Consider the following 12,262-nt stretch of genomic DNA (forward strand, 5'->3'; position numbering starts at 1 on the left):
AGGCATTGTCCCCAACAACAAAAAGTCAAAGTGCCAGGTACAGGTCGACGACGACCGACGTTACCTCGCCCATCCATGCGACGCGGAACTAAAAGTGAAAATGGAGGACCCATCGCAAAGAGGGGAACGGATGGGCGAGTCGGCGCAGTTGTATCACGCGCCGACAGTGGCGGACGAAATCACCTTCTCGACCCACACCTCGAGCTGCATTCCAACGTCCTGCCTACCTACACCATCGCGCCCGCGCTCTCGCTTGTCTAGGAGACGTCCCGGAAGCCGCAATCAACAGCACCCCGACATGGCGGAGAAGAACTCGACAAACCAGCAGGGTTCAGAGCATGAGGTCAGCGGCCGCCGTTTGCCAACGTTTGCTTGCGTCAACCATACAAGGGCACCCTACTGATCTTGTCCTTGCACCAGTCCAAGTCGAACCGTCCGCAGAGCCCGTCGAGCCCGCGGCTTTCTGCGCCTACGTCGACCGGTGGAGCGACGGAACCGCTCACTTGGAAAAAGGGTAACTTTCTAATTGAAGTCGTCCGCCAGCTCGAGCAGGAGTCGGAGCACTATGAGCGCCAATTGACTGAGCTCCGCTCCGAAAACAGCGCGCTCAAGGCCGAGGTCACGTCGCTGTGGAAGGAAATCAATTTAGCGCACGAGCTCAAGAACGAGGTGACGGCGCTGCGCAAGGACAGCTCCAATGGCACGGCGCCGCTGCGCGAAGACCTCGACGCCATTAAGACTCGCAACTCGTCGCTGCAGTCGGAAATCGCAGAGTTGACCGAGAAGAACCGCCACTTGGCCGAGGAAGGCACCACGCTGAAGGAGAGCCTGCGACGTCTGGAGAAGACGGTCACGGACAAGCCAAAGGACCCCGAGGTCCCGGCCGAAGTGCAAGAGAAACTCAAGTCGTTCGACGCCATGGAGCGCCGCTTGCAGCACCTGGAGCACGTGAGTAGTCTACCCCTGATGATCCCGCCAAGGCCCCCTTACCCCCTTGATAAAATCACTCATTTGCTTCAGCTTCTCACCGGCGGCCCCTCTCCTTTCCCCGACGACACGTTCTACACGTACCGGCCATCGACCTCGGGCACGGGCGAACGCCCCGGCGGCGGCACGCTGGGTGTCGGCAAAACCAGCGTCGACTCGTCGCGCGCAACCAGCGAGTACTTCACCGGCGGCGACGCGACCAAGGCCTCGCCCAACCCAAAGACGCCCCGCGGCATCGACACGGCGACCAAAGAGGGCAAGGAGGGTAAAGAGCACAAGGGCGGCTTGGTCAGCGGTTTGGTGAGCCCCAGCAAGAGCGCAAAGTACAAGCGCGTCTTGAGGCCGACAGGGCTCGTCCCGAATTGGCCTGGCAGCGCTAATTCGGAGAAGAACCGTGATGGCGATAGGAAGGATTCGGGAGCCGCGTAGGCGTGTTTGTGCGGGAGGGTGGTGGGGGAGGGATGCGTTGCGCTGTTTTGACGTGTTTGGATATCCTGTGGCTGGCTGGCTGGATGATTCATTGAGCGAGCGAGGGCTGCGGTGCGTGTTTCTTGCCGTTGTAAGTAGTGCTTCTTTACTTCATCTTTGCTGAACGGTCGATGCGTTTCCATTGACGAACTGAAGCCGGAGGCTGTGAGACATGTTGCCATGAGGGTCAGTCGGTTGTGGCACGAGCCGTCAGTGGGTTTCCAGAATTGGATAACGCCTGAATAAGGCTGAAACTTGCCGGGCGCGTAGGCAGGCAATGTCTAAGGCTGTGGTGCACAAGAACGGGATTGCTCAGGAAGCTGGCCGCAATTGGCGCACTTGAACTATATCAATTTTGGACCTCTGGTGCGTGTCGCTGAACATCTGGAAGATCATCTCGTATGCTGACCAAATACATGGCCAAGGCGCACGCCCATGTTGCAACCTATGCGATGGCCAGGGGAAAAGGCGATTGCTGCAAAGAGTTGGATTTTTGGGTTGATAAGCGCAGGGAGCTACGTCCTTTCGGCGATTGCTTCCCAATATGTCTATACAACTGCTTATGCCTTGTGCGGTTGTGGATGCAACAAAATGTTGTGCCAAGCACGACCCATGCTATCCACATTTGAACAAGTCTATCAGCTGCGATCTCTTCGTGGGTACCTGCGGTGGGGCCAAAGGCAAGGGCGGAAGAGCTGAGAGAAAAACGCCGTGTTCTCATGGCGAGACTTGAGAAGGAAAACTGCAAAACGGGTTTCCCGCAAGGACGTCACCGCCGGACCGTGGGGTATTCCATTGTGCGCGAACTTATCGAGGATTCTGCAGTAAGACGGACACGGACAAATCTGGCGACGCGAGAGATTGTTCTCCCATGCTGATCGTCTAATTGTAGAACAGAAGTCGATGGTCGGTGGTACGCAATTCTGCCCCCACCGTGGGGGCGCTTTTCAATCACCACTCACACCAGCAGCCGATCTTTCCCTCGCGTTTTTCCCCCTTCTCGCCGCCTGCTTTTGCATTTTTTTTCAGTCTGTATATGACCGTTGAGGCGTCGATTCGGTGGCGCCCGAAGACTTGCTGCCATTGAACTACCCGGCCGACGACTTAGACTGATGCGCTCTCGTTTTTTCCTCTGAGACACCGTTTCGCATTGGCTTTTCGAGCCTCGAGAATTTTCCCGTTTCCGCAGGATTGATGCAACTGGGGAGGGATCATGAGTCGCACTAATCCCTTTCGCCGTGGGTCTTATTCTCGTATAGGATCCGCGCCCAGAAGAGACGGCTCGTCAGAATGGCACGCGACTTCAACCGGGTGAGTTGACCGCGCCAGAACTTTTGGATCTACGACTGACGGCCCGTCCAGCTCGAATTCAGAGCCTTTGGGAGAAATAGAGTTGTCAGATCAACCGAGCGCGAACGCAGGGCTGAGTCTCGATGCGCCCGCAAAAGCAAAATATGCCAGCGTCGATTCTACAGAGGTTGCTTCGAGAAAATCGACAATGTGAGCCTGAAACTTCAAGTCTGTCTTGACTATTTCTGACCGGTGCTTGCAGTTCTGATTTTCGGTCACTGGCTGACGAGGAGTTGCCCGCCTATTCGACTTATTCGAGCTCCTACGTTCCCCTGACTGCTGATCCGCTGGAAAATGCGCACCAATCTACTCGACCAGGAGGCGGATGGTGGCATGAGCAGATGCTGGTTGATAGGTGTCTAAGGGTAATGGCGGGCATGATTTTCTGGCTCGCAGTGATAATGATTGTCGTGTGCATTGCATTGGCGCCACAGTTTAACAAGAGAATTGGTTGGCACTCTTCAACAACGTCCGTCGCCATCTTTTCTGGTAGCGAAACGAGTATGAAGAATCTCAGCGAGGTACGTACGAATGCTCCTCGACCAACAGAGACGGACCTTGGGCGATGGACCGACAGCTGATTCAAAATTTCTAGGGCATCAAATTCCTCATCAACATTGCGGCCACCATCATTCTGAGTGCGTCCAATACGTATCAGCAATTGCTCACCTCCCTGAAAATCGAGGACATCAAGTACATTCTCACAAATTTTGGAGATTCCCGAGTTGGAACAAACTCTCCATTTGCCATCAAGCACAAAAAGTTCGGTCGACAAAAGGCTTGGATCTCTTGGATCTTCCTGGTGGCAACATCAATGGTACGTCTGGCCTCGTTCCTGCGCTGCGATTCGTCTAATATGTGTTCAGCCAGTTCATCTTTTGGCCAACTCCGTCGTAGGGGTTGCATTTTACCCGCAAAATATGAATTACACCACAACGCTGCTTCCCACGGAGGCGTACAATGTGTCAAATTACGACTATCATTACAGCCAGTACAGCGATTACTATAATCCAGATGCAAACTCGTGGGTCGACTTTCGACTAGGTGCCCACTACCGCAAGCTGAGGAGCTACGACAAATTCGGCTACCAGGATGAAGATTCGTATCCCTACGTTGGCTCCTGCGGCGATTTGAATCGTACTGCGCTGAAGATAAATCCCAATCCATTCAACTCTTCCGCGGACAGATGCAGCTTTATCGTCACACGACGTGTGCATTACGACGAAGAGGCCTGCGGCGAGTACTTTGGCACGCTCAGTGATTTCGGACTGGCAAGGAAAGAATACCTGGATTCGTCTTGTTACAACTACATCAACGAGACCTTACACTCGTCCAGGCCGATTGCTCACAATTGTACCGGTTTGTCAATCAAGGACAAGTGCACAGGGTCCAACTTCGGCTTCACCTCACAAATCGAGCAAGTCTGCGGCGAGTTCAAGCTGGTGGTTCGACTTCTTGCCGCCGTCATTCTCGCAGTCTGCATTTCGGCAAAAGCCATATACATGGTTGTCACCAACATCCGATCTCGATCCAAGGTCAAGTCGCACTGTCTCACGTTCGGAGACGTCATCGTCGCCGCTGTGCTCGAAGACATACGCATACCGTCGGAATGCCTGGTGAATGGCGGGGACTTCCACCGACGGACAGTCTCTCATACCTGCCACAAGCACTGCAGTAAGAAGGTCGAGCCATCGGCCACTGGCGATGAGATCGGGCACTGCCAAAAGTGCAAAAAGTTCAACATCATCAACAACATGCCGAACCTGCCCTGGCCGACGCTTGCGACTAAAAGCAAAAAGTCGCTGATTGCCAACTTCGGGCAGACGGCAGTGACGCAGATGATCACCCTCTCCTTTGCCTCGACGGGCATGCTGGTCGGCTCCATCATGGTTGGCCTCAGTTTCTTCAACAACTACCACCTGGCGTTTTGCGCCGGCTGGATCTCCTTTGCCAAAGCGTCGACGCGGCCGCTGCAGCTGGCTAGCTTCGACGGAGGCCTCAAGTCCGGCCTGGGTCTTGAGCTGGCCGCCTTCGCGACGTCCAACGGCGCGCAGCTCATCTACTCGATGCTCTACCTGCTACTGCTGTACAACATTTCGCTGATTTGCATGGAGAAGGAGTGGGGCGACTTTGAAAAGGGACGGGGACGGCTGCGCTGCACCATTGTCAAGAGCGAGTCCTTTGAGCAGTCTTACCTGCTGCAGATGCCGGCCAAGATCATGCTGCCCATTGTCGTCTACAGCACCACGATGCACTGGCTGCTCGGCCTGGCCATTTACGCCGACGAGACCGTCATTGTCAGCGCGTTGCGACAGGACTCGATGTACAAGGTTTGTCGATGCTTTCTTGTGCATTCTGCTTTTGCAGACTTGACAGATTTCTAACATGGACAGGTCGTCACGGTGCCGTCTGCGCTGTGGGGCTCCTGCGCCCTCATGATGGGAATGACCGTCGGCTGCTGGTGGGCCTTCACCTACAGCCGCGAGGGCTACATTCCGCAAATGTTTGGCTCGATACGTGCAGTCTGTTCAGCCGTCAGCGAGCTGACCGATTTCCCCGTTGGCGGCATCATGTGGGGTGACTGTAAGTTTTCCTTCTGTTTTGATCCAAATCTCTTCTATTTCTCCTTGCTGACTTGATGCAGTGACGGGGAAGCCGCCTGCTGACATGAAGGGTGCCTGGCGGCACGCCGGCCTGTCTGCTGGGCCTGTTGATACGGTCATACCGAACGAGCTCTACGCGGGAAGGTGTGGAGACAGTGGGTTTTCCATCGAAGGAAAGCGCAATGCACTGGCTGAAAAGAAGCGAGTCTGACAAGCGTGTGCGGGAAACTCTCCATGGAAAGATCAAGCAGTGCCTGCGGCATCTCTCATCAACCATGCGCCGAGTTTTGGATCTTTTGCCTCTCACATAATGTGTGATCAGCAACACAACGCAACTGACTCCTCGATTGAGTTGCATTGCTCTGAGCAACTCCCAGGTGATTGCGTTGAATCGCCCAAGCTGTGTTGCTCTGTAACCTACTAGGAACTTCCCACAGTGAATTGCAAAAGAAAGCGTTGCTGACCACACCGGCGCATCTACACCCCCAGAGTGAGTGTCTGCATTGCGTTGCGTCGCGCAACGAGATGGCGCAACGACGGCAATCCTGTTGGCCACACTGTCCACATTGACACAAAATTGGACATGCAGCCAAACAACTTGTTTTTGTCTATATAATTTGCACAATCCGCCAGTCTTTCAGCAGTCACTGAGTAGCAGATCCCAACTGGTTTGGTGGTTTCTGAGACGTTGCTACGGGCCCTGGTTGGACAAAATCTCGCCTTTGGGTCCAATTCCCACCTTGGCTGTTCTTTTTGCGTTCTGGTGGTCACGGGTCAATCCTCACGGTGACCATTCTTTTTGCTTTTTTGCTGTCGCTTAGCGTTTTTGGACATCGCGTTGAATTTCCAGAAAAGGCGTGGAGTCTTGGTGTTTTTGGAGACTATGGACATGATATCCAAGAAGATACCTGCGGAGTTCGAGAAATGTTCTCAAATGGCATCCAAAGGGAAATAGCCAAAGGCGATTCGCACAGTGGAAGCCTCCCGCAGCCTGCCCGTGTCCCAATAACTCCTCCATCCAATCCAAAGCTTTCCTTGCCCCTTATCCAACATGTCCATCGGCCATCCAGAACCTCCAACCCAAAACCATCGTCAAGACAGCAGCAGCAGCACACGGCACCCAAAAGCCGAAAACGCGCGCAAGAACTCCAACCCCGTATCCACCCATGGCCGCGCTCTGGAAAACGGCAAAGACTCCGCCAGCGGCGACGACACCGAAGAAAGACTGGGCCGCGGCGGCCACCGAACCTGCGCGGAGTCCTCGTCAGTATGATTCCGTGTGTCTTGGGGAGTGTTCGTGTACGTACCAGCTATGATTCCTCCAGGTCCGAAGCCGGCGAGGCCGAGGAGAGGTCCGATGAGGAAGAAGACCATGTTTGTTCGACGGAGTGTTGCGAGATTTTTGGAGCGCTGGGAGTAGAGGAAGATGTTGGGAAGGCTTCGAGTGTGCCGCGAAGCTCGTCCAGAGGGTGTGGGAATGGGCCAGGTCGTTTTCGGCGGGGGGCACTGGCAGTTGGAAAATGGGGCGGGTCGATTGGCGCTGGAGACGTGTTTAGAAGTTGTGGTGACGGCTCTTGTCGTTGTCGCCAGCGGAGGCGTGGTCGATGTGGTGGGACGGCGCGAGGAGGGTGCCTGCAGAAGGTACGGGTAAGCACGTCGACACGTCGCGAATGTGGTAGAAGAGAACTCACCGCCGGTACCTCAGCCTGAGCCTGCGTCTCCCGAGAGGATCCAGAGGATACTGGCCATTGTCGGCCTCGGAGGTGAAGTAGGCGTAGAACGCCAGCGCGACAAAGACACCTACAGAAAGCGCGCGTCAGTACTCTAACACTAGACGTCCCCGGTGCTTTGGAGAACCTACTGGTCACAATAAGTCGGGCTGTACCAGCTACGGCCACAACCATGCCGGGAATGGCGCTGAGGGCGAGAACAATGTAGGCGACGCAAAGAGCCAGCAAAGCAGCGTATGTCCATGGAGTCTTCGTCATCCACGCCACGGCTCTCTGCAGAAATTCCTCCACGTCGATGCCCACAATCGTGAGGAGGGAGCAGACGGCGAGGTGCAGCGGCGTCGGGCACGCGGTGCCGAACAAGAGCTCGTTCTGTGGGCTTGGATCCAACGCCAGAGCTTGAGCGCCATCTGATTCCAGTTGAGGCCTCTCCGACTGGTTAGCCCCATCTCGTAGAGGGCCCTTTCTATCGTGTACTGCGTGTCGTGAAACCTTCCCTCGACGACACCTTTCACGATACGCCGGGATATGATGTAGACGACTACAAGTGCAATTGGCGCCATGATGGGCCGTCGAAACGTGTGGTTTAGAAGATGAAGCCGTGGTCTATCCCACAGCCTTTAAGAGCTTCAGAGGAGGGCCACGGCGTATGAGGTGACTGCGTAAACACCAGGAGTCTCCATCATCATCTACCACAATTTCGACGAGCCAGCCAGGCAGCAAACCACTCGCCTCAATCTTCCTGAACGTCCCGCACAAGGCGAAATCGTCAATGAAAAAAGAGCCACCTGCGGAGCAGGCAGTGAAGCAACAACAAAAAATTGCGCCGGAGGAGCCCCCGAAGGAACTACATGGCAGGCCAGCCCTGCGGTGTGCAATGCAGAGCGTCCTGACAGCTTAAGCCGCATTGGTGAGCGCAGCCAGCCCAGCAAGGTCTGTGAGGCATGTTAGCAGAGGCGTCGTCGATGTTGGGGACTTTGGGAGGGACGGACAAGTGTAAAGGGGAGATGGTTTGAGGACGCGGCCGGCGGGAGTTTTGTTCACTGCTGCTTGGTCCGAGCGCACGCTAGGCTCGGTGTGGATAGGTAGAGGATGGAGGTGGAAGGAGGTCGTGGAAAGGGTAGGCGTGGGTGACGACTGGTGCGGTAGCAGGAGGTCCGAAGTAAGAGCCGGAGGGGCTGTCGGATCACTGAACAACCAAGTCCGCGAACATGACCACAGGGAGCATTCAATCACTCCGGGACTGGACGACTGGACCCGGAATCCGCCAGCAGGCTCGAGGAGGACCTGACCAAATCGTTGGATATTTCGTCGACGATCTCGTCGCTGATGCCGGTCATTTCAGGGGGATACAGCAGTTGGCGGCGGGCTTCGTCAATGGCCTCCTCGATGAATATGCCCACGCTCTTCAGGACTTGGGTTCTGTAAACTCTCTGCGACGTAGTTATCGTCGACTTTCTCGTGGCATATGAAGATGTGCCAGAGACCGATCCAGGGGGTGATCGCGAAGACATCGTCTTGAATTCTACTAATGATTTGGATCCCTCATTACTGCTTACTGCTGCTCTCGCGTCAAACGGAACCTCGTCCAACCAGTCTGAAATTCTTTGAAATTGCAATATTGATGCGCTGTTTCGAGACCCACTGTGCCTGACCAAAGAGCCTACCTTCTGCAATATTTTCACATCAGGCGGAAGATGAGACGAAATATGACGTGCATCTGCAAAGCACCCTAGGAGTCTTTAACACACAAGGTCTCGCTCAACCTCAAGAGTTCAACGTCTTGATGCTTGTGATCGAAAGCAACCAAGAGCCAATAAAAAGCGCAAAATCAGGTGCAAAGTTTCAAGCGTTGCAAAGTTGATTGATGGTCGTCTCTAACGTACATATTCTTACAGAAAAGACCGCAGACGCCGCGTTACTTGACCCAGACCCTCTTCATCTCTAGTTGCAAAAGAAACGAGGCTCAAAGAACGCAGTATTGGGAATAGTCGTCTCAGTGTTCGTGTCGGTGTCGTCATCTAAACGCCAAACCAAAACGCCCTCCATGTCCAAATCCACGCAACAAATGGCAAGCACCAACAACTGCTCGTGGCATTGGACTAGCCCAGCGAGCCATGCGGCGACGACGACGTTGAAGACGACGCCTGGCTGTGCTGCTCGCGGACCGAAAAGGCCTTTGTGACCTTGATGACATTGACGCTGGCGGGGTCGCCAGCCAGCGTAGTGTCGTCGTCGCTGGTGCCGCTGGGCGAGCGCGCCGTCTCGGTGATGGTCAGGTTCTTGCCGTACGCCGAGCCGCCGTCGAGCTGGTAGACCTCGGAGCTGCGGTTCATGGTGCCGCCGCCGCCAGTCTTGGACTGCAGCGTGCGCTTGCGGTTGCTGTCGTTTTGCGATTCGAAGCCGCCAAAGTTGAGCTTGCGCAGGAACGGCCGCAGAGAGGCGAGGCACGATGCTGTCATGCCCATGCCGACTTCGACTACGGTCAGGAAGAGCGCTGGCGCGATGAGCCCTGTCGACCTGTTAGGATGCCAACTCGGATTGGAAAGCGAGGCGTCGGCTTACAAAGCGGGTCTTTCTTGTCTCCAAGGGTCTTAACGTATTTGATGCGAATGATGTTGACGACGGCAGCACTGCGTCTTGTCAGCGATCGAATGCAAAGCTCATCGCCTCCTGACGTACCTGACACCGAGGCTGAGAATGAACATGAGAGCGCCCTTCGTCTTGCGCGGCATGTTCAGATTCCAGAACATGACCCAGGGCAATGAGGCGTAAAGGACGTCGAGCGCAATGGTGGCAGCGCACACCGAGTAGCCAATCACCACCAGCGCAGTCCAACTGAAGCACTTGCCCTCCTTGTGCGGGAGCACCTGTTCCCATGCATACGAAACTGGCCGACAATGCAACAGAAAGAGGAAGAAGCTCGTGATGGTCACGATGATGTTGGCGGCCATGGTGCAGTAGAGGAAGTAGACGTATCGGCGTTGAACGACCAGCCTCAAGAGCGTCGAGCTGATGGAAAGCTTGATGAACCCCGTCAACCAAATGTATGACATCTCGAACATGCTCAGATACTGTGAAGCGTGAGATTGCGGTACAGCGTCAAATGTCGAGATTCTCGCACCTTGATTGCTGGGACAATATTGTACGGAGGTTGTATGTCGACAAGGTGTTTTCCGATGCCATAGTGTGTTCCCATCTTTAGGAAGGCAACAAAAACGAAATAAATGACCTTGGCATGTCAGAGCTTGCTCGCAGATCGAACGGGAAGTCCAGTCAACTTACCAAGGCAAATACCATGATTCCATCATCCCAGCCGAAATTTCGTACAACAAAGGCCCGCGTGTAGGATCGCAGGGCCACGAGTATCGTACATAAGACAAGAAAAAAGTAAGCTGCTCCCATGAGCTTGTCGCCTCTGTTCGCCATGATGAAGAGACAACAATTCGGTGGTCAAGGAGTGGAGTTCGATTTGGAGGGAGTGTCTTTGATGTGAGAGAGGAAGTCGTGGTGGGAGACAGTGTATGGAGAGAGCGGCTTGGGTCAATGAGCACGCAACAAAAGGAAAGGGATTCCGCGACAGACGTATGCCCCCAACCACAGATTCCCAAAAGACGAGAGGGGTCTTAAAGGATCTGGTGGACGAACACGGCCACTCCGCGGGATGGCTGGAGCCACATTGCCAGCCCTGAGACTTGTGGCGAGGCTTGTCACCATGCCCATTGCATCCACGGGTGAAAGCTGTACCCGCAGAGCTCTGGCTACTCGACGTTGGCGGTGCTCTATTTGCTCCAATGGCTGTGCCTGCTTCCTTCAATACCTCTGTTGATTGGGCGATTTTTGTCTGGTACCTCTGGCCGCCACTTCGGCGCCCGCGTCCACCTTTCGCTAGCCTCATTGATCGGCTTCGAAGGGTCCTCTGGTCGACTGGGAGCTCCACGACTATTGCGACTCAAGATACGAATCTGAAATCTTTCCGACTGCCGCGTATTCGTATCTGTGGTAAAGCGGACGTTGACAAAAGGTCTATCTGCTGGTTGTAATGTCAATCTCCCGCAGCTGGCGGCGGTCCGTCCCGACATTGCTGCATCAGATATACAGAGAATGTGCCAACCCTGCAACTGAGTCGATTCTGTCGGAATTTGATGTAATGCAGGCACGTCCCCAAAGACATCGTGGATGCGAGGTCGCAACATAAAAGTTGAAGCAGTCATTCAGCTTGTTGCTTCTAGAACAATCTTTATCGCGTATTGTGGTTCTCTGGCAGCGGGAAACCCATGGTGCCTCCCGACAGGCTTGCAGAGTGCTAACGGTAATTCGACTAGACTGGCGATTGTCTGAGTGGTCGCCGGTCTTTGCCATTTCCGCAACCGACAGACGATAGCTGAGAAACGCAAGCCACTCCGGTTGAGCGCGCTCGAGAAGGGAAGAATCTGCTTCTGTTCGAGACGAACGTTCGAGCAAAACCCTCCGCCGTGATCTCTGGTCGTTTCGACGAATTTGTTTCAGCATCAAAGGTCTTGAAAGAATTGTCCTCGGTCCGAGATGCAGCTCCACTACTACTGCGAAGGGATGGTGACAGCCGGCAAGCTAACCCGATGAGGAAAGTATTGCTGCAGCCTTGAATCTGTCACCAGATATTGAAAACCCTTGGATCCGGCCAAATGATGCGCATTCAGCAGCTTTGGCGAAGTTGTTTCGAAGAAGGATGGTCAATAAATTTCTGCATAGATTCGCGCAGTCGGCAAGAGAATGTCGTCGGCTACTTCCCAAATACCAAAACACCAAAACTGCGACACCGGAAGCCAAGGACGCGCCAGGACCTTTGATCACGTCAGTTGAAAAGACGAGGATTCCAATACTTATCCGATGCCGCCTTGGTCTACGAAGCTTGATTATGGCCCCTCGCTCAAATCCTCCGTCCGCGGCATCCATTCAAGCCGTAGCCCAGCTGCACTCGACAGCAACATCCCTTGATGGCATGCCGCCAAATGCTGGCAAGTCGGTCTCGCTATTCGGCCTTGGTCGATGAGTATTTGAAAACTCGATGCCGTCCGTGAGAGAGTAACTTTCCGAGCCCATGCGCCGAGAGACAACGAAGCGGCTTCTTGCTTTGCATAGTGA

At 54.6% G+C, this 12,262-nt stretch overlaps 5 protein-coding genes across 5 annotated transcripts; 2 read left to right on the forward strand and 3 right to left on the reverse strand.

Annotated features, from left to right (window-relative positions):
* Positions 1-298: 298 nt before the first annotated feature.
* Positions 299-1,416, forward strand: BKA78DRAFT_357026 (uncharacterized protein; the record flags this gene model as incomplete). The annotated part of the gene is made up of 3 exons (XM_066892153.1): positions 299-343; positions 421-948; positions 1,021-1,416. The coding sequence occupies 3 exons, from the start codon at positions 299-301 to the stop codon at positions 1,414-1,416; spliced, it is 969 nt and encodes a 322-aa protein (XP_066739069.1).
* A 1,040-nt stretch (positions 1,417-2,456) lies between these two features.
* On the forward strand, positions 2,457-5,619 carry BKA78DRAFT_383479 (uncharacterized protein; the record flags this gene model as incomplete). Its single annotated transcript, XM_066893065.1, has 7 exons — positions 2,457-2,766; positions 2,818-2,955; positions 3,008-3,326; positions 3,401-3,622; positions 3,672-5,135; positions 5,199-5,388; positions 5,450-5,619. The coding sequence occupies exons 1-7, from the start codon at positions 2,669-2,671 to the stop codon at positions 5,617-5,619; spliced, it is 2,601 nt and encodes an 866-aa protein (XP_066739070.1). The 5' UTR covers positions 2,457-2,668.
* An 831-nt stretch (positions 5,620-6,450) lies between these two features.
* On the reverse strand, positions 6,451-7,701 carry BKA78DRAFT_299878 (uncharacterized protein; the record flags this gene model as incomplete). Its single annotated transcript, XM_066887122.1, has 5 exons — positions 6,451-6,656; positions 6,716-7,040; positions 7,100-7,164; positions 7,213-7,604; positions 7,631-7,701. The coding sequence occupies 5 exons, from the start codon at positions 7,699-7,701 to the stop codon at positions 6,451-6,453; spliced, it is 1,059 nt and encodes a 352-aa protein (XP_066739071.1).
* Positions 7,702-8,035: 334 nt separating this feature from the next.
* Positions 8,036-8,652, reverse strand: BKA78DRAFT_357029 (uncharacterized protein; the record flags this gene model as incomplete). Its single annotated transcript, XM_066892154.1, has 3 exons — positions 8,036-8,073; positions 8,131-8,327; positions 8,396-8,652. The coding sequence occupies 3 exons, from the start codon at positions 8,650-8,652 to the stop codon at positions 8,036-8,038; spliced, it is 492 nt and encodes a 163-aa protein (XP_066739072.1).
* A 588-nt stretch (positions 8,653-9,240) lies between these two features.
* Positions 9,241-10,838, reverse strand: BKA78DRAFT_362552 (uncharacterized protein; the record flags this gene model as incomplete). Its single annotated transcript, XM_066892466.1, has 5 exons — positions 10,424-10,838; positions 10,263-10,337; positions 9,821-10,212; positions 9,704-9,771; positions 9,241-9,650 (listed from the first exon to the last, which is right to left on the reverse strand). Exons 1-5 carry the CDS (start codon positions 10,565-10,567, stop codon positions 9,241-9,243), a joined length of 1,089 nt encoding a protein of 362 aa, XP_066739073.1. The 5' UTR covers positions 10,568-10,838.
* Between the last annotated feature and the right edge of the window lie 1,424 nt (positions 10,839-12,262).

The sequence above is a fragment of the Phyllosticta capitalensis genome, assembly GCF_038381095.1.
Source record: "Phyllosticta capitalensis strain CBS 128856 chromosome Unknown BKA78scaffold_12, whole genome shotgun sequence".
Lineage (NCBI taxonomy): Eukaryota > Fungi > Ascomycota > Dothideomycetes > Botryosphaeriales > Phyllostictaceae > Phyllosticta > Phyllosticta capitalensis.